This window comes from Aquarana catesbeiana, linkage group LG01, assembly GCF_042186555.1.
Source record: "Aquarana catesbeiana isolate 2022-GZ linkage group LG01, ASM4218655v1, whole genome shotgun sequence".
In the NCBI taxonomy this organism is placed as follows: domain Eukaryota; kingdom Metazoa; phylum Chordata; class Amphibia; order Anura; family Ranidae; genus Aquarana; species Aquarana catesbeiana.
Window position 1 is genome coordinate 877,539,703 of NC_133324.1, and position 18,816 is coordinate 877,558,518.

The following is an 18,816-nucleotide window of genomic DNA, read 5'->3' on the forward strand; positions in this document are numbered from 1 at the left end:
TTGTTACATTACAGCCTTTAGTTCAATGTTTTTTTTTAATCTGAATTATATGTGATGGATCAGAACACAATAGTCTAAGTTGGTGAAGTAAAATTAGAAAAATATATACATAAAACTATTTTCCAGAAATAAAAAAATGATAATTGGAATGTGCGTATGTATTCACCCCCTTTGTTATGAAGCCCATAAAAAGCTCTAGTATAACCAATTACCTTCAGAAGTCACATAATTAGTGAAATGATGTCCACCTGTGTGCAGTCGAAGTGTCACATGATCTGTTATTACATATACACACCTTTTTGAAAGGCCCCAGAGGCTGCAACATCTAAGCAAGAGGCACCACTAACCAAACACTGCCATGAAGACCAAGGAACTCTCCAAACAAGGGACAATGTTTTTGAGAAGTACAGGCCGACATTAAGGACGACAATAAGCCATACGCTCCATAGAGTTGGGCTTTATGGCAGAGTGGCCAGAAAAAAGTCATTACTTTCAGCAAAAAACAAAATGGCACGTTTTGAATTTGCGAAAAGGTATGTGGGAGACTCCCAACATGTATGGAGGAAGGTGCTCTGGTCTGATGAGACTAAAATTGAACTTTTTGACCATCAAAGAAAACGCTATGTCTGGCGCAAACCCAACACATCACATAACCCAAAGAACACCATCCCCACAGTGAAACATAGTGGTGGCAGCATCATGTTGTGGGGATGTTTTTCAGCAGTCGGGACTGGGAAACTGGTCAGAGTTGAGGGAAAGATGGATGGTGCTAAATACAGGGATATTCTTGAGCAAAACCTGTACCACCCTGTGTATGATTTGAGGCTAGGATGGAGGTTCACCTTCCAGCAAGACAATGACCCCAAACACACTGCTAAAGCAACACTTGAGTGGTTTAAGGGGAAACATGTAAATGTGTTGGAATGGCCTAGTCAAAACCCAGACCTCAATCCAATAGAAAATCTGTAGTCCGACTTAAAGATTGCAGTTCACAAGCGCAAACCATCCAACTTGAAGGAGCTGGAGCAGTTTTGCAAGGAGGAATGGACAAAAATCCTAGTGGTAAGATGTGGCAAGCTCATAGAGACTGCTCCAAAGCGACCTGGAGCTGTGATAGCCGCTAAAGGTGGCTCTATAAAGTTTTGACTTTAGGGGGGTGAATAGTTATGCACATTTACTTTTTCTGTTATTTTGTCCTATTTGTTGTTTGCTTCACAATAAAAAAAAAAAACATCTTCAAAGTTGTTTGCATGTTCTGTAAATTAAATGATGCAAATCCTCAAACAATCCATGTTAATTCCAGGTTGTGAGGCAACAAAACACGAAAAATGCCAAGGGGGTGAATACTTTTGCAAGGTAATATATATATATATATATATATATATATATATATATATATATATATCTATATATATATATATATATATATATATATATATATATCAGGTATTGCTGTAGAAAATGAGAGGAAGACAGTCTTATTGCACTTGCTAAAAAATCGAAATCAGCCATTGCTAAACATTATGTGCACATTATCAGATGTCAACTTCAAGACCATGTCTGCCAAGCATATTCCATTTACAATTAAAGTAACAAGATTTACTAATATATATATTGTGTATGCACAGTACCTCCACCAGTTGTTTGATGTTAATCAGGCTGATATCCTCTTAAAATTACCATGCTAGTTTTAACATCCACAGATTCACTGTAGCCACAGACAGACATGCATGTCCTGAAGCTTTCACACTCTTGAATTCCACAGGTCAGCTGTATAATTATGAGACATGAGTCTCCAGATATTATCAAACAGTTATTTATTAAGATGGAAGGTGGACCTGCCAGTAAAATGTTGCCTGTGCACCAGGCAAAGTGGTCCTAGTAACTCAGTTGTGTAGCTTTTAATAAAGAATTGCATTGCTTCTGAAATAATATTCCATAGTCTCCCCAACTGCCATCTAAAGATCACATTCAAGAAACCTATCACATTTTATTGTAGGTTAATATGAGTGGCTATCACAGTAGCTGCATTTTCTGTGCGAGAAAAGTTTAAATGATTTTTCTTCCTTTTTCCATGAGGGACACAAAGTATTTAACCTTCAGGTTATACTGCTGCCAACAGGAGGAGGACTATGGTTGATTCATCACTAATGAATAGATAGTGGAGTAGATGACCATATCATTAAATTTCAGACGTGTCAGTTTGCTGGAAGCCTTTCGTGGCCCTCCATCCATCGAGTTCCTCAGCTGTCAGTGCCTGGACATGGGAGAGTGATTCCTACAGCCAGAGGTCATTCTAGAACCTAGAGCTCAGGTGGGGGATGCTAGATGTGGACCTCCTGACCTCCAGATACAACAAACTTAACAGACTTTCTTTCTATGAAAACTTCCTCCTCATGTGCTTTGCAGAATCCAGATGGAGAGCATTTGGTGATCCTCAATGCTCTAGACTGGCCTAGGCAGATGTGGTACACTGATCTAGTAAGACTCCTGGCAGATGCGATTCCTACAATGCTAAAAGGAAAGGTATATCTCCCAAGGTCTATCATTGAAATCGGAAGGCTTACTTCACTTGGTGTAAGTCTCGGGGCTTCCACTCCAGGAGTTTCTCTGCGGGGTGAATTCTCTCCTTCCTGCAGCTGGGCTTAGATCAGCATCAGTGCTATAAATGGTCAAGGTTTTCCCTTTTTGTTCATGCAGACCTTTATCCAAGCTTATAGTCTCAGGGATCGGTTTCCACATTTCTCTGTCTTTGTTCACATGTTCTCTAAGTTCTACAAGGTGGACGTTTCAGCCTCATCTGATACCAGCTTTGGCCATAAGGTCCTTCAGTTGGCTCTTTGAGCCCTAGACAGTCCCTGGTTTAATGTTTTTTTTCTTGGGCCTGGTAACATTTGTTTGTCATGTTTGTCCACCCCTGAGTTGGACTGATTTTTGACACCCAAAGGTTTAACAATGTTCTGGGTCCCTCAATGGATCAGAATGGACTTTTCTAGGAGTCTTTTAAGGGACACAAAACCCACCTCTCTTGTTTTATGATCACTCCCTTGGTACTGCATTTTTCCAAAACTGAGGTATGCTGGTATTGGCAGGGGCTATCCTTGGCGGGCATACAGTTTTTGTTCTCTTGCCAATGTCAAATCCTCCTGTAGCTGACAGTATAACCTGAAGGTGAAGGACTTCCTGTGTACCTCTATGGACTTTTAAAAAAAAAAAGGATTTTACAGGGAGCAAAAATAATCTGCTGCAAAAGAAACCTTCAAACTATACACATGACCAGTTACTGGCAGTTTAATTACTTATAGTTAGCATTTTCTCAGTGCGTTCTTTCTCTAGCAAGCTAATGTGCTCTGTGGCTTCACAGTCATACCACTACATATGGAGGTAATATTCCCAGTGACAAGGCCTTAATCATTCAATGAACTTTAGAACAGATGGTGCGCCATCTTGTCATCTTGACTCTGTCCCTGATGCCTTACAGAGGTAGAAACTGAAAACTGAAGAAAATATCCTTGTCTTTAAAGTGCACCTGTCACTTTGCAGCAAACTGTATGCTACAGAATGGGACGATATAATAAGCACTGACAATGTTTCCCCTCACTTTTTATCCCTGTGACACCAGGGCAAGAAACAAGGAGAAAAACACAGATATGATCAACAATCTATCAGAGGTCCTGTTACCACACTAAAGAATATGTGTTTTTGTTATGGTTTCGTTTCCCACTGGAAATATTTTCTACCACTTCCTGACTCGTTGTTAGTTGGACAGGAAGTGAGGGGGGAATTCCTCAGAATAACCCTTTGCAATACTATAAAAAATGCGTTTTGGCTGTAATTTTGCTTCAAACACATCTGAAAAACTGTACATTAGGCCTTAGTGACTGAGTTGCAACATCCGTACAGATATATAAATGACTTGGGACCTAAACTGGAACTGAATATTTACCAAAAGTACCCTTTTTTCAAGCTGCTTATCATACTAGCTCTGCAATTGACACATTCCTTTGTGATCTAAGGTCTATTGGTCTGATTTACCAGGAAACAAGGTGGACTGCAGCTGCAAAACCATTGTTTTTATAGAAAGCATTGGTCCTTAGCTGCAAGGACAGGCTTTATTAATGGCAGTAGGGCATGCTTGTACTGATATGATGGGTACGTAAAACATTGAAAACCTGCTATTTTTATTACACTGTATTGATGAGTGTGAATTTACTAAAATACTTCAAATAAGCTTTAAAGTATTTTGAATTTGTGAACGTAATACATATGCATTTAGATATGTGTAGAAAAGCGATCTTAATTGTCTTTAATTCTGACATGGTGCCATAAATCATCAGCTTGTTGTTTCCATAGAAGATAGTGACACAGCTAAAAGTGAGTTGATAAGTTGCATCATTGTCATAACTGGCTCACAAAAATGGCTTTCATTTATTTTACTTACTGTATGCTATTTGAAATATTTTTAGTTTAATTCTACTTTTGTTCTTGTTTCAGTTATGGTCACGAGAGCAAGCACTGTCAGCCATGCTTGATAAGTATGTATGTGAGACACAACAGCAGATCACCGGAGATGTGTTAGCTCGCTTAACTGGCCTCAACGAGGAGTAAGTGATCCTTAAAGAAACATTTGTCCAATGGCTTCCCAATATTAAACCAGCTTAAACCTGAACTTTAGGAAGTTGTTAAAGGCACTAATGAATGCAGTTCTGTGTTCTTTAACACATTCTTAAATGTCTTATTAAATGAAGTCATTACCACATTCCCAGTTGGAAATGTATCCTTTTAATTGCGATGACTAATAAAATTCATGTTTTAACTATAGTGTTATATGTTGCATGGTGCTGTTAAAGTTCAGCCTTATAATTTTTAGATTCATGTTCATTTTTGGATTTGGTACCAAGGTTACCCACCAATAAGTTATAACATAAATTAGTGCAGCACTACTAAGCTTAAAGCATAACCTGCATACACAATGAGGTAATATGTCAGCCTCGTGTACATATATAATTGCGGTTGGACATATTCAGTTAATAAAGCACTAATTCTTAATTGCAACCAGTTGGAATTCATTCTGTTCAAGACAGACCGGTACATGATGGATTCTGATTGCTTGCTCTAGGTCATTAAGGAGTTAGCACCCTACTCTTGACATGCTGCACTGTATTGGGTATTGGGAAACAACGCACATATTTGCCAGCATATTGTGGATCATCAGACATCATCCGAAACTTTTATTGCAGAAAGATCACATCACAAAGACCAAGTGCAATTCGGGTGCCACGCAGGACCCCTTATCACGTGCCTGACGAAGAGTACCTGTGCGCCTCTGAAATGTTGCACTTGGTCCTTTTTGTGATATAATCTTTCTGCAATAAAAATTTTAGTTGATATCTGATGATCCACAGCGTGCTGGCAAATATATATGCGTTGTTTCATGACAAGCCCAGTTTCCAGCTGGCGGTTGCTACAGCACTTGCTACTGAAGAGCCTGTGTTCAAGAACATGTGCGATGGGAATATGGACAATACCTATGTATTGGGTATCATGCCCACACTCAATGCTACAGATGTGATGACTCTCCTGCTAGTATATAATGTATTTCGGACTTGCGCCCATACTATCAGCTTTTGGGATGCTCTACTCTCCATGATTTTGTGATGATAATGTGGACTGGACACCCCAAAAAGATGTTGTAGTAAATAGCTTAGCTGGAGTAGTCAGCGGATACACATTGCTGTATATTTTTCCTGTAGAATCAAAAATGTCAGCATATTTAATAACTCCTGAGCTGATAATGATACAATGAGAATAAGGACATATTTACCTGTATCAGTTCTATAGCATTTTAAGCCCTAGCGCCCCTATCCTAGGGGGGACCAGAAGTGGATTAGGCCCATCGCCTCTTCTAGGTGAAGGTGCATCTGATTCCCAACATGTTTGGTTTAATTTAAAAAGTGATTTCTTGCTGCACAATAAAATACAAGATACCAGACTGTAACCTGTAGGTATTTAAAGATCTTAATACCTACAGAAAACTGTATCTATAGGGGGGCAGAGCTATATGGTCATAAACACAGTGACATCCCTTCGGCCACACCTCAGACCTCTTGATCGGTCAGACTATTTCTGTCAAAACCTTCCTTATGGACAAAAAAGAGGGGCTGCATCTGCAGTCTACAGCTATCTTTTAACATCAAAACAGGGAACATTAGCCAAAATATATATGATCTGTCTTGCTCATTGATTGTACTTTACTGAACCAGGTGTTAGGATTACTCTCCTCTTGTGATCAGTCGAACTCCAGATGTATTGAAAAGCAGACAATTTATTTCAGATGTGTCACACAAATGGATGATGCATACAAGCCAAAAGATGCAGTAAGAATCATACAAAGAGATGTACATCCCCCCTCTTAATACCTACAATAATATAGCTATAACGCTTCTATTGGCTGAGGAAACACAGATAGCGTGCCTGGTACAAAATGGTACTTTATTTCGCTAATTAGTGTTTCCTGTACATTCTTGTTCTACCATATTGGTTAAGCCTAATCTTCCTACAACTTACTATGGAGTTAGTTAAAGTAAACAATACAGCAAGTTAATACAACAATGTGCTCAGAAGTCATCTTAAGAAAAGTCTCATGGTTATTGTTTTTCTAATACAATAAACATTTAAAACTTTTCTAACATTCCCTCCTCTTGTGTGACTATTTTATCTCAACACATTTCTATGATAGTCCCAGTGTTATACACTTTCGGTCTGTATGTCATTAAGTTGAGCTTCAATGTCCACATAGGTCTCCTCAGAGGTAGGAAGGGCTTGATACATCGTTCTTGAGACTGCAGTTTCAATCAGTTTTTGTTAAAGTCCTCGAATACAGGGAATGCAGCAGCATCCGCAAGTGACCAAAATGGCCAAAGCCACAGCAATTGAGATCAAACATGATGTGAAAAGTCCAGTCCATTTACCGAACCATCCTTCAAGCCAGTTTGTGAATGGATCATTAATACCTGAGTTTTCCGCTAATTCATTCGATAGAGCAGTCAGTCCTTCCAAGGCTCTGGTTGTGGTCCCTCCAGGAGCTGTATTATTAGGGATAAAGGTGCAACACATGCTACCAAACATTTTGCACACCCCTCCTCTTTCAACTAGGACCATATCTAAGGCCATTCGGGTTCAGCCATGCCATTAGAGATGTGGTGGCCAACTGTTCTGTTAGGCCCTTCACAGCGTCCCTAGTATAGTTTACAAATCGTTGTTGGTTATAGTATATATATAGTTAATCCAGTCAACATTTTTATCTATAGTCATCCACCAGAGAAGAGACTCAAACCCAGCTGTCACCTGATTCCTGGCCCTAAACTCATCCAGCACCCCGCGCTCATCTATGTAGATCCGAGAGTCAAATGACCCTATGGGAGAGGTGTCCCTCCGATACCGTTGGTGACTCTTAGTCCACAGGTGTTCTAACAGGATCCTCAGGGGCCTAGCCAGCTGGACCATAGCGTAATTCCCTCAGGCATTGGCCAGTATCCTAGCTCACAGTTTCTTATCCCCACACATCCACCAGACATCAGCTCTCTGAATTTCATGTTCAACCCAGTCACTATTGCCCATGTTAATCCTCTCCACACAGTAGTCATCGGGTAGTGACCCAAGATCCACCCCGCTACGGTTCCCTGGGAGTGCAAAACAAGTAAAGTTGCCTGGATAAGCAGTAACCGCTGGAGGTATCTGAGGTCTCTGTACTGGGGGAAACAACAAACTCAACGTGTGACTGGTAGAATTTGTTTCAGGTTTATAGCTCTTATTATACAATCGCAATATACATTTTAAACCTCCTGGATCTGTATTGTGATCTAGAAGAAAAGGAATAGTTGCTAAATGTAGTCTTGCTCTGGCACAAACTAAACAGTTTTCCTTTTTTTTTAAGTTTTAACTGTGTACCGCAACCATTCTAACCACTCATTTTTCCCTGGTATCCTGTCTCCAAAGCTATGGCATCTTCTACTGTTAGGTTAGTAAATCTTATAGTTTTACTCAGAACTTCTATTTTAGTATGGCGTCACTTCCGGTCTGAGCGGCGATTGTTGTTTACACAGCGCCGACTCGTGTTTTATCATGTGAATATATCTCCTAAACTTTTTAATAAATAAAGCCTTTTTAAACAATATCACACTATGGGCATTACTCATTCCCCTATGTGACATCTCGGTGGAAAAGCCAGCAAAACGTTTCTCAGATTCCCAGCAGAACCCAGTAGCTCACACTGTGAAGGCATAACACCCCTGGGGGGGGGGGGGTAATGTCATCTGGTGAGTGCAATCACATTATCAACACGGATAATATCACCTGGCACCACTGTCACTTGAAAGGATAATCAGCACCAAATTTTGATGAAGCACTGGACACTGTTTTTTTTTTTTTTTTTTTTTTTTTTTAAGCACGTCACTTTATTTATTGTATGGACTTATCTACTAATAATTTAGCGTTTGCAATAATTTCATCATTTGTTTTGGTTTTGAATGTGGTCTTACTGTGGTGTAACACAGAGACGTATATTGAATTGTGCATTCACATTTTTGTTGTTTGTTATTATTTTATTTTTATTTTTTCACTTCTGCTTTAAGTTTATCTATTGGCATAATTGGATTTTTATTCACATACCAGATTTTTGATACAGCAGACATCCATATTTATCACTTTGCCAACTAGGGATTAGATCACTGCATTTCTACAGTTCCAGATATTGTAGATCATAGATTTTAGTTTGCGGACTCCAGAGGGTGTAGCACACCAGTTGGACACCCTATCTGAAATTCAGCACCTTCAACACACACACTCTGATATTCATCAACAGGGGGTGTAACACTATCACTTGTATAGGTTATTTTTAATTCTTGCCCCCAGGGGGTGCAACACAATAGTGGTTTACTTCATCAGAGGTTTAATACATAAAGTAGTTGCATTTGTTTAGATGTTTGGCACATATATATATTTTTATTTGTTTTTTCAAACACATTTTGAAACCAACAGACAGAGGATGTATCACAGTTCATTTTATTTGAGGCATACCTCCCCTAATATTTTACATATATATATTTTTAATTTGAAGGGAAATAGCGCCACGTCTACACTCCCATAATCTACCTTTTCCTGTTAGGTTTTATTAGGTGGTAATACCTTGAGGAAAAATTGGCCTGAGGAGTCAGTTCCTGACACCCATGCTCCCATAGAGTACAACCGCTGATCTTCCTTCCTCGACTCCTTTAATGTTATCAATAATTGTTTACAGTTCTTACTATGTGTGCAGGGGGAGTTGGCCGCTTTTGTAATTATGAGTCTTTCCTTTATTCCACTCTTTTTAGGCCCTGGTAGATTATACCCCTAATCTTAATACACTGGTCCACAGGCCCTGATTCCATGCTTGACATCCTGCCCTATTCCAGAGCCAACAAATGTATTTATCTGCCCATAGAAGTCCTCTAGCCCCAGTTGTATCCCCACAATCTGCAATCTGACAGAAGTCTACCAGTATAGTGCTAGTTATTCCCTCTATAAAGGTTAGATTCAATGCTTTTCCTGTTCTTTCCCAACCCAAAGGTTCCTCTGCTCTTCCATAACGTATAACCCTTCTTATGGATGCCTCTCCTAGAATCACAAGTAACCCAAGGATAATTACTGTCCCTTTTATCCTAACCAGCTACAGAGTTCCAGCGGATAGGGTAGGGGAGTTGGAAGGGGAGGGAAACTTCACCGATTTGAGACAAGTCCCACCTTCTGTGAGACCTCCCTTTGTAGCCGGACTTTCTGAACCTCTTGTAGCCAACTGGCCCTAATCTATCTGTAAAACCTTTTTACAGTGGGACTGGTGAATCCAGGTAGACCTCTCTGCAATCCTTATCGCAGTAGGGGTAGTTAGGAGGACTTTGAAAGGACCATCCCACCTTGGGGAGTACCACTGACTTTTCTTATTACTTTTAGTTAAGACCCAATCTCCCACATGCATCTTTTCATCTTCTCGAATTGGACCTTCTAGGACAGAACAAAAATCATTAGTACGTCTTTGTCTTAACAGCCTAGACATGTATTCTGCTAGTGTGAGCTCAGACTCCTCAGCAGATGTTTCATTTGGTTGTAAGGGTATCTTATATGGCCTTCCATGTATCATTTCAAATGGGCTTAAACCTTCTTTTGTGGGTGTGATATGCATACTGGTCACAGCTACTAGTAGACAGTAAATCCAATTTTTACCTGTTTCTTCCTTAGCTTTCCTCAGTTTGCTTTTTTAGAATGCCATTATGTCTTTCCACCAATCCAGCTGATTGGGAATGATAGGCACAATGGTATTTCACTTGAATTCCCATCACTTCTGTCAAATGTTGTATAGTTTTATTTACAAAATAGGGTCCATTATCACTGTCTGTGCATCTGCATTTCCTGTTGGGAATTCTCCACCCATTTGGTCAGGGTGTCTATGATTAGCAAACAATATTTCTTCCTTTCACATTTATACAATTCAATAAAATCAATGCAAATGTGTTGGAATGGATATTGCGGTGTGGGGAACTTTCCTTTCCGTGGTCTTATGCCTCCCTAAGCATTGTATCTTGCACATATATTCCATTGAGAGGAAAAAGTTTTTTCATAGTTAGTGAAGCCATAGGCATACATACCTTATTTAACATCTCAGTCACCCCCCTGTGTGTTACTCCATGTGTCAATACTGCTGCATACCTAAAATAGGATTTTGGCAATACCTGTTTTCAATCAGGTGACATGTAGATGTTATCTATACTTGTGCAAACTTTTGTTTTCCAATATTGTTTCTTTGTTTCTAAGGACTGTGTAATCTACATTATTTCATACCTTAATTTAATGTTCTAAACTCAAAATACCTCTAAAGGTTCAATCTTGTACCTATTCATGTAATCACTTGACACCCACCCCATAAAAAGGAACTCGCCTCATTCTTCAGTTGTGTAGAAGGAGGGGGGGGGGGTGTCATATCTGCACTTGAATTGGCCCTGGGGAAAATAGATACTCTTTATCTAACATGAATGAGCGCAGGATCACAGATCAAACTACCAAAGAAAGCCTTCCTTACTTTTGATTTGTTAAAAACCATATTCTTTCATTTATTCAAATATAAGTCCATAAGTCCACCAAGTATGCAGACATAAAATGTTTCCTAGCGACATTTACATTATTTGACATATATATTCAATATGTATATATATATATATATATATATATATATATATATATATATATATATAAATATTTTTCTCAGACCCCGATATTTTAGCAGAATTAAATAAAACATGAATCCCCTTTTGTATTGTTCCCCTTATTCTCTGGTCCCAAGTGAAATCCAAAGGGTCCCAAAACATTTTTTTTTTATTTAACCCAAACGCATATTCTGATTCAGAACTTAGCCTTTTAACTTTATAAATGTACCCGAATATAAACAGCATTGCATCATTAACACTTTACAGTTGAAAATCTGGGAGTTCTAAAAGTAACATATCCAAAAAATATTTACTTTAAGACTATTATTTGGACCTTATTTCCCACCGAAAATCCTAATATTTTCACAGATGCACAAATTAACCTCTGTGTGCTCAAAGGGTTAATGCTGCCCTACTAGTCATCCATCATCATCTCCCTCTCTCTTCTGCTATGTCTGTCAGGCAATCTGCATTTTCTTGTTTCTGAGAAACAGCTTCTTGACCATCATTTTTGTGCTATAAAAGCATCAAGTCTGTTGTATTCCCTTCTCTCTCCTCTCTGGGCTTCAAAACTACTGCACGCTTCTCTTAGCAAAGCCCATTCAAATCCCTATTTCCTTATGGCAGTAAAATTAGCACTCAGTCACATACTGTCTCTGGTCTGGACACATTTAAAATAATCAAAACATTCTCAGCCTTTTCTTTTCTCACATTCATCAAGCCACTTGACAACTCCACAACATTCTGTTCACTCCACAATGTAACCCACCTTCATGTCTCCCATCTACCTCCTCAAAACCATCAACAATTTCTGCCATATGCTTCCTTTAACACCATGGCATGCTAAAATAATAAAGCACCCTGGTGTTATCAGTGTACCTTTCCTTTTTTTTTTTTTTCTTTTTTTTTTATGCTCAGTTTCAATATTTTACAATATAACTGTCAGACTTCCACGTACCAGACCGATGACCCCGATGTAGCAGGGGGAGGCCTCCCTTACGTATCTGGTTCCCGGCCCCTGGTAGTATGGACAGGAGACACGGGAGCACAGAGTGGTATGAGAGCCTGGCGGGTTAGCCGCAGGAGGATCCCGATAAAGGTGGTTCCGGAGATCACCAGTCAACTGAAGCACAGGCAGCAGGTGCAGAGCAGGAGTGGAACAGGCAGGTCGGGTCACAAGCAGGGTTGGCAACAGGCGGGCAACGCGGTACAGAGGAGCAGGCAGAATCGTAGTCAGGACAGTCCGGGATCAGTGGCAGGCAGAAAGCAAGGATAATCAAAGGCAAGCCGGTGGTCAGGAGATCAGGTTCAAAACAGGAAGCAGGTGCAGGGATACAGGGAGCTGAAGATCGGACAGCACAAGCCCCCTGTGCAGACAGCCTAAATAGGCAAATTGGTGCCAAACGCCGGGCGCGTGAGCGCCCCCGCACACACGCACGCGCCCGCACGCCAGCACCCGTGGCGGCGTGCACGGGAACGCGTGCGCGCGCCGATGCACCCCGACGCACACCAGCAGCGCGTCTGCCCAGGGGAGCTCTCTGACAGCGCCCCCCCCCCCCCTCAAGGGCAGCCTCCAGATGTCCAACTGAGCCAATCTGGTGGCGTGGGTACTTCTGAAAGTCCTCAGACCTCATGACTTCGGCATGTAGATTGCTTTCTGGCTCCCAGGAGTTGTCTTCTGGTCCGTACCCCCTCCACTTGATTAGGTATTGCAACTTATTGTGTCTTTTCCTGCAATCCAAGATAGCCTTCACTTCGAACTCCTCTTCGTTATCAATAATTATGGGCTCTGGTGGGTCAGTACTTCAGCCAGCAAAGGTGTTGGGTATAACAGGTTTCAACAACGATATATGAAAGACCGGGTGAATCTTCAGGGTACCAGGTAAGTTGAGTTCGTAGGCTACGTTGTTAATTTTCTTTTTGACTGAGAACGGACCCATAAATTTAGGGCCCAATTTCCTTGAAGGGCAGGCCATTCTTAAATTGGTTGTGGACAACCAAACCTGATTGCCAGGTTCCAGGATGAGCTCTCCCCGCCTCTTCTTGTCAAACATTTTTTTATTATACTCTTGGGTCTTAGCCATGGTTTTCTGCAAGAGTTTGTTGTTGGTAAGGAAGAAATCCATGGTTTCAGGGACCGCAGGGATAGCACATTCGGGTAAAGACCTGGGCAGGAAGGACGGGTGGAAGCCGTAATTGGCAAAGAAGGGCGTTTGCTTAATGGCCGAATGTAAAGAGTTATTGTACGAGAACTCAGCAATTGTCAGAAGAGAAACCCAGTCATCCTGTGAGAAAGACGAAAAACAACGGAGGTACTGCTCCAAAGTCTGATTAGTTCTCTCCGTCTGCCCATTAGTCTGGGGATGGTAATCAGAGGAGAGTACCAGCTCAATTTCCAGAGAACCACAGAGAGCCTTCCAGAACCGGGAGGTGAACTGAACACCGCGATCAGATATGAGATTTGATGGGACTCCGTGCAGCCTAACAATCTCCTTGATGAAGACCCTTGCTGTCTCCATAGCCAAGGGCGTGCCCTTCATAGGCAAAAAATGAGCCATTTTGGTTAGCCTGTCTACGACGACGAAGATGGTAGAAAAGCCTTCTGCCTGGGGAAGCTCTACGATGAAATCCATCGATATCATCTTCCACGGTCTTTCCGGGACGGGTAACGGTTTTAGCAGCCCCCAGGCTCTTGTCCGGCTATTCTTGCTCCGTGCACAGATAGTACAGGATTCTACATAGTTCTTGCAGTCATTCGCCAACAGAGGCCACCAGAATGTGCGCTGAACCAATTCAGTCGTCTTTAGCATACCGAAGTGTCCAGCCATCTTATGATCATGGCAGAGCTCTAGCACTGCCACCCTCAGATCTTCAGGGACCACGATTTTACCCTTGTGCCAAAATAGGCCGTCCTGGGCCCTCACCGGAAGTCGGGGGCCAATTCGAGGAGGCTTGTTTTATTTGGGATAGCAGATCCCCTTGGAGTAAAAGAAAATTTCCGGATGGAAGAATAGTGTCCGGATGCACAGGTTTGCCAGAATCAGGGAACATACGGGAAAGAGCGTCCGGCTTGATATTTTTGGAACCAGGTCTGTATGTTATGTGGAACTGAAATCTAGAGAAAAATAGAGCCCATCTTGCTTTCCGTGGTTTCAGTCTCTTGGCCGTTCGGAGGTACTCCAGATTCTTGTGATCCGTATAGACCAGAATGGGATGTGCTGCACCCTCTAGTAAGTAACGCCACTCCTCCAAAGCGGACTTGATGGCCAGAAGCTCCCGATCACCAACATCATAATTTCTCTCCGCTGAAGAGAGTTTGCGAGAGAAAAAGGCCACCGGGTAGAGAAGGGCCTTGGGGCCTTGCCGTTGGGACAGAACAGCTCCGACTGCAACCTCTGAAGCGTCCACTTCGAGGACGAATGGTAAAGCAGGATCTGGGTGTTTTAAGATAGAAGCAGAGGTGAATAGCTCCTTGAGTTTTTCACAGGCGGATTGTGCCTTAGGAGACCAATGGAACCGATTCCCTTGTTTAGTTAATTCGGTGATGGGGGCAATTATTGCAGAGAAGCCCCTAATGAACTTTCTATAAAAGTTGGAGAAACCAATGAACCTTTGAACCCCTTTCTTATCGGAGGGAGCGGGCCATTCCAGAATGGCTGATACCTTTTGGGGGTCCATTTTAATACCTTCAATAGAGATGATTAAGCCTAGAAACTGGATGCTTTGAAGTTCAAATTGGCATTTTTCCGGTTTAGCGTAAAGTCCATGCTGCCTGAGCCAAGCTAAAACATTTCTGACGTGCCTGCGATGATCGGAGACTGAGGAGGAGAAGATCAGGATATCGTCTAGATAAACAATAACATATAAGTCCAGGAAATCACGGAAAATGTCATTGACAAAATGTTGAAACATTGCGGTGCGTTGCACAGGCCGAAGGGCATAACAAGGTATTCGAAATGTCCGAATCTGGTGCGCAAAGCTGTTTTCCACTCGTCTCCTTCCCCAATACGAATTAAATTGTAGGCACCACGGAGATCTAATTTGGTAAAAATGACTGCGGATCCCAGTCTTTGGAAGAGTTCAGGCACTAAAGGTAGAGGATAACGGTTTTTGATAGTTATCTTGTTTAGTTCCCGATAATCAATACAAGGGCATAAGGAATGATCCTTTTTCTCCACGAAGAATATACCAGCCCCAGCCGGAGAGGTGGATGGGCGGATAAACCCTTTCTTCAGGTTCTCGTCGATGTATATTTTTAGAGTATCCAACTCCTGCTCTGTTAATGGGAAAATCCTCCCAAAGGGAACTTCCGCTCCAGGTAACAGCTCGATTGGGCAATCGTAAGGCCTGTGAGGAGGTAGAGTCTCTGCTCCCTTTTTACTAAAAACGTCAGCAGGGATCACCTGTTGTAATTCGGAATCGGTATCCAGGCAAAGTAGTTGGGTAGATTCAACAGGACTCATATGTAGGCAGTGTTTCTGGCAATATTTGGAAAGGAACTTGACTTCTCCGCTAGACCAGTCGATGCTGGGGTTATGGGCCTGCAACCATGGCATCCTCAGTATGATGGGAAAAAGAGGAGAAGAGATGGCATCCAAGCGCAGGAGTTCTTGGTGGTTGGAGCCCATGGTGGCCAACAAAGGGATGGTTTCCTGCGTGACGGGACCGGAACGAAGGGAGGAGCCATCATCGAGATGTACAGCAAGTCCCCGATTTTTAGACTGGAGAGGGATGTGATGGTTTGCAGCAATGAAACAGCTGCAGGCTCCTGAGCCAATTATGACCGTAACTGGAATATTCCTTCCTGTAAGCTGTAAGATGATAGAGAGAGCAAGGTGATTAGCAGGGTTAGGGAGAGCAGATGCACAAATTGAAGAGATTGGCAGAGACTTACATGTCTTGTTAGGGCAAGACCTCACGTAGTGTCCAGACTCCCCGCAGTACATGCAGAGGTTGTTCTTCTGTATTGAGAGAGGGACGGAGCAGACTGAGCTGCATTGGTTCGGAGGTATCAAGAACCGGTGTGGCCGGTGCCGGAAAAGACTGGCTGGGAGAACTCAGAACCTTGGGGAGCATCCAGGTAGGGCAAAATTGGCTGGTAGATCTCTCGGAGCGACGCTCTCTGAGGCGTCGGTCGATCTGAATAGACAGATTGATGAGGTCATCCAGGGTTTGGGGTATTTCGACCCGTGCCAACTCATCCTTCAAGGGATCAGACAATCCCATGCGGAATTGATAACGCAAAGCCGCGTCATTCCAACCAGTGTCGGAATACCACCACATAGTCCTCTGCGGCTCTACGCCCCTGTTGAAGGGTGTGCAAGGCAGCTTCCACAGTCGCTGTCACTTAGGGGGCCTCATACAACTGTGACATGGTGATAAAAAAAGCATCAAGGTTATCCAGGGCTCCAGATTTTTGCTCCAGGAGGCGATGAGCCCAGGTCTGTGGTTCACCGGATAAGAGGGAAATTACAAAGCCCACCTTGGTTGCCTCCAAAGAAAAAGTGAGGGGTTGCAGAGCGAAGTATAGTTCGCAGGCATTGCGAAAGGCCCGGTATTTACTACGGTCCCCAGAAAATCTTTCGGGTATGGGTACCCTAGGCTCAGGAGGTAGCATTACTACTGAGGGTGCAGATGACACTCCGGCAGATGAAGCGGCTTGAGGATGGGTTGGAGAAGACAGGACTTGGACTCGTTCTTCCAACCTCGTATAGCCTTCCTGGAGGCTCTTCATGGCTTGTGAGAGACCCGCCAGGTGTCTACACAGTTCCTCCATGGGGGAGGTTCCCTGCTCGGGCTCGGACATGGCTGTCCGATACTGTCAGACTTCCACGTACCAGACCGATGAGCCCGATGTAGCAGGGAGAGGCCTCCCTTATGTATCTGGTTCCCGGCCCCTGGTAGTATGGACAGGAGACACGGGAGCACAAAGTGGTATGAGAGCCTGGCGGGTTAGCCGCAGGAGGATCCCGGTAAAGGTGGTTCTGGAGATCACCAGTCAACTGAAGCACAGGCAGCAGGTGCAGGAGTGGAGCAGGCAGGTCGGGTCACAAGCAGGGTTGGCAACAGGCGGGCAACGCGGTACAGAGGAGCAGGCAGATTCGTAGTCAGGACAGTCCGGGATCAGTGGCAGGCAGAAAGCAAGGATAATCAAAGGCAAGCCGGTGGTCAGGAGATCAGGTTCAAAGCAGGAAGCAGGTGCAGAGATACAGGGAGCTGAAGATCGGACAGCACCGAGCCCCCTGTGCAGACAGCCTAAATAGGCAGATTGGCGCCAAACGCCGGGCGCGCGTGCACGCCGGCACGCGCCCCCGCACACACGCACGTGCCAGCACCCGTGGCGCGCACAGGAACACACACGCCCCAACGCACACCAGCAGCCCGTCTGCCCAGGGGAGCTCTCTGACAAATAACCCTTCTGTATTGTCATAGCTGGTCAAGAGTTAACTTTTTTTACAGACACAATCTCTCACACAGGAATTTGAAACTGAGGAGCACTTCACTCCCTCCTGTAATACAGGAGATTCACATGAGGGGAGGGGTTGAGAAACTGCAGGCTTTAATCTCCCTGTGATGATTTCTCGCACTTATTTTTTTTTTTTACTCAGCCATACTTAGCTATTTTTCTGCTTCTCAAATATTTGTTAAACATTTAGATAACATTTGCGTCTGGTCTAATTCTTTTGCTAGACCCATCAGTGATATGGCTATTGGATCACCTTTACCTGAAGTTGCAGCTCCAACAGTTTGGTTCCTATGAGTCCGACCGAGGGTTGTCCCCGAGCAGGCGGCCCAGATGTAGCACAGTCTCCCAGACTATGTTGTCCAGTGGTGCAATAATCCAAGACGCCGGCTCTGGTCCAATCCCCATGGGCCATATAGTGCAATGTCACCTGGTATTTTACATATTTATCTGCTTAATACATCAGCTAGCAAGGTGTTGGCTGCCTTACAGAGCGAAGCCATAAGACAATTAAACCAAGTATCTCTTTAAGCTTTTGCAAAGTTTCCTGCTTCTCTGCCAGCTCCCAATCTGTCACTGATAGGCAAGCAGGCTACAACACGAGTTTTACAGGCACACAGAACATGAGATGTGAAGAAAGATTTTTTTTGCTGTTTATTTAAACTCCTATTATCAACCCATACCTTTTTTGATCTTTGGGCCCTAACAATTTAAATTTATCCATCAAATCCTGACAGTTTTACAGTTAGTTTACTATTGGATCCAAACTTCCCTATAAAGCCCTTTGTCCTTAAAGAGGAGTTCCAGTCTCCCACTTGGCACATTAGGAACACAGCAGCCTCATAAGCAGGCACAAAACATTCTTTTACAGAGACTATTCCCCATTGTCAGCGCCAAACGGGTCTCTCATTTACCTATAAAACACTGGTATAGTGACCCTCGGCCAACGGTAACAATAGGAATACAAGAAGAGTACAAATATTATCACTCCCCATAGGGAGAATCAAAAAAATAATTAACTTGTCTCTGCAGTACTGTTGTTTTTTTTTTTTTTTTTTTTTCAGTAAGGTTATAGCATCAACAGAAAGGTTAAACATGAGAAAGGAAAAACTAAACACA

The 18,816-nt window shown here is 42.8% G+C and overlaps 1 protein-coding gene across 2 annotated transcripts in view; it reads left to right on the forward strand.

Annotated features, from left to right (window-relative positions):
* Nucleotides 1–18,816, forward strand: part of EVC (EvC ciliary complex subunit 1) — a 180,012-nt gene that overhangs the window by 116,619 nt on the left and 44,577 nt on the right. For both annotated transcript variants that reach the window (XM_073610289.1, XM_073610281.1), the window contains one exon: nt 4,495–4,604. In XM_073610289.1, the coding sequence (XP_073466390.1) occupies nt 4,495–4,604 (110 nt within the window). The remainder of the gene's footprint in view (nt 1–4,494; nt 4,605–18,816) is intronic.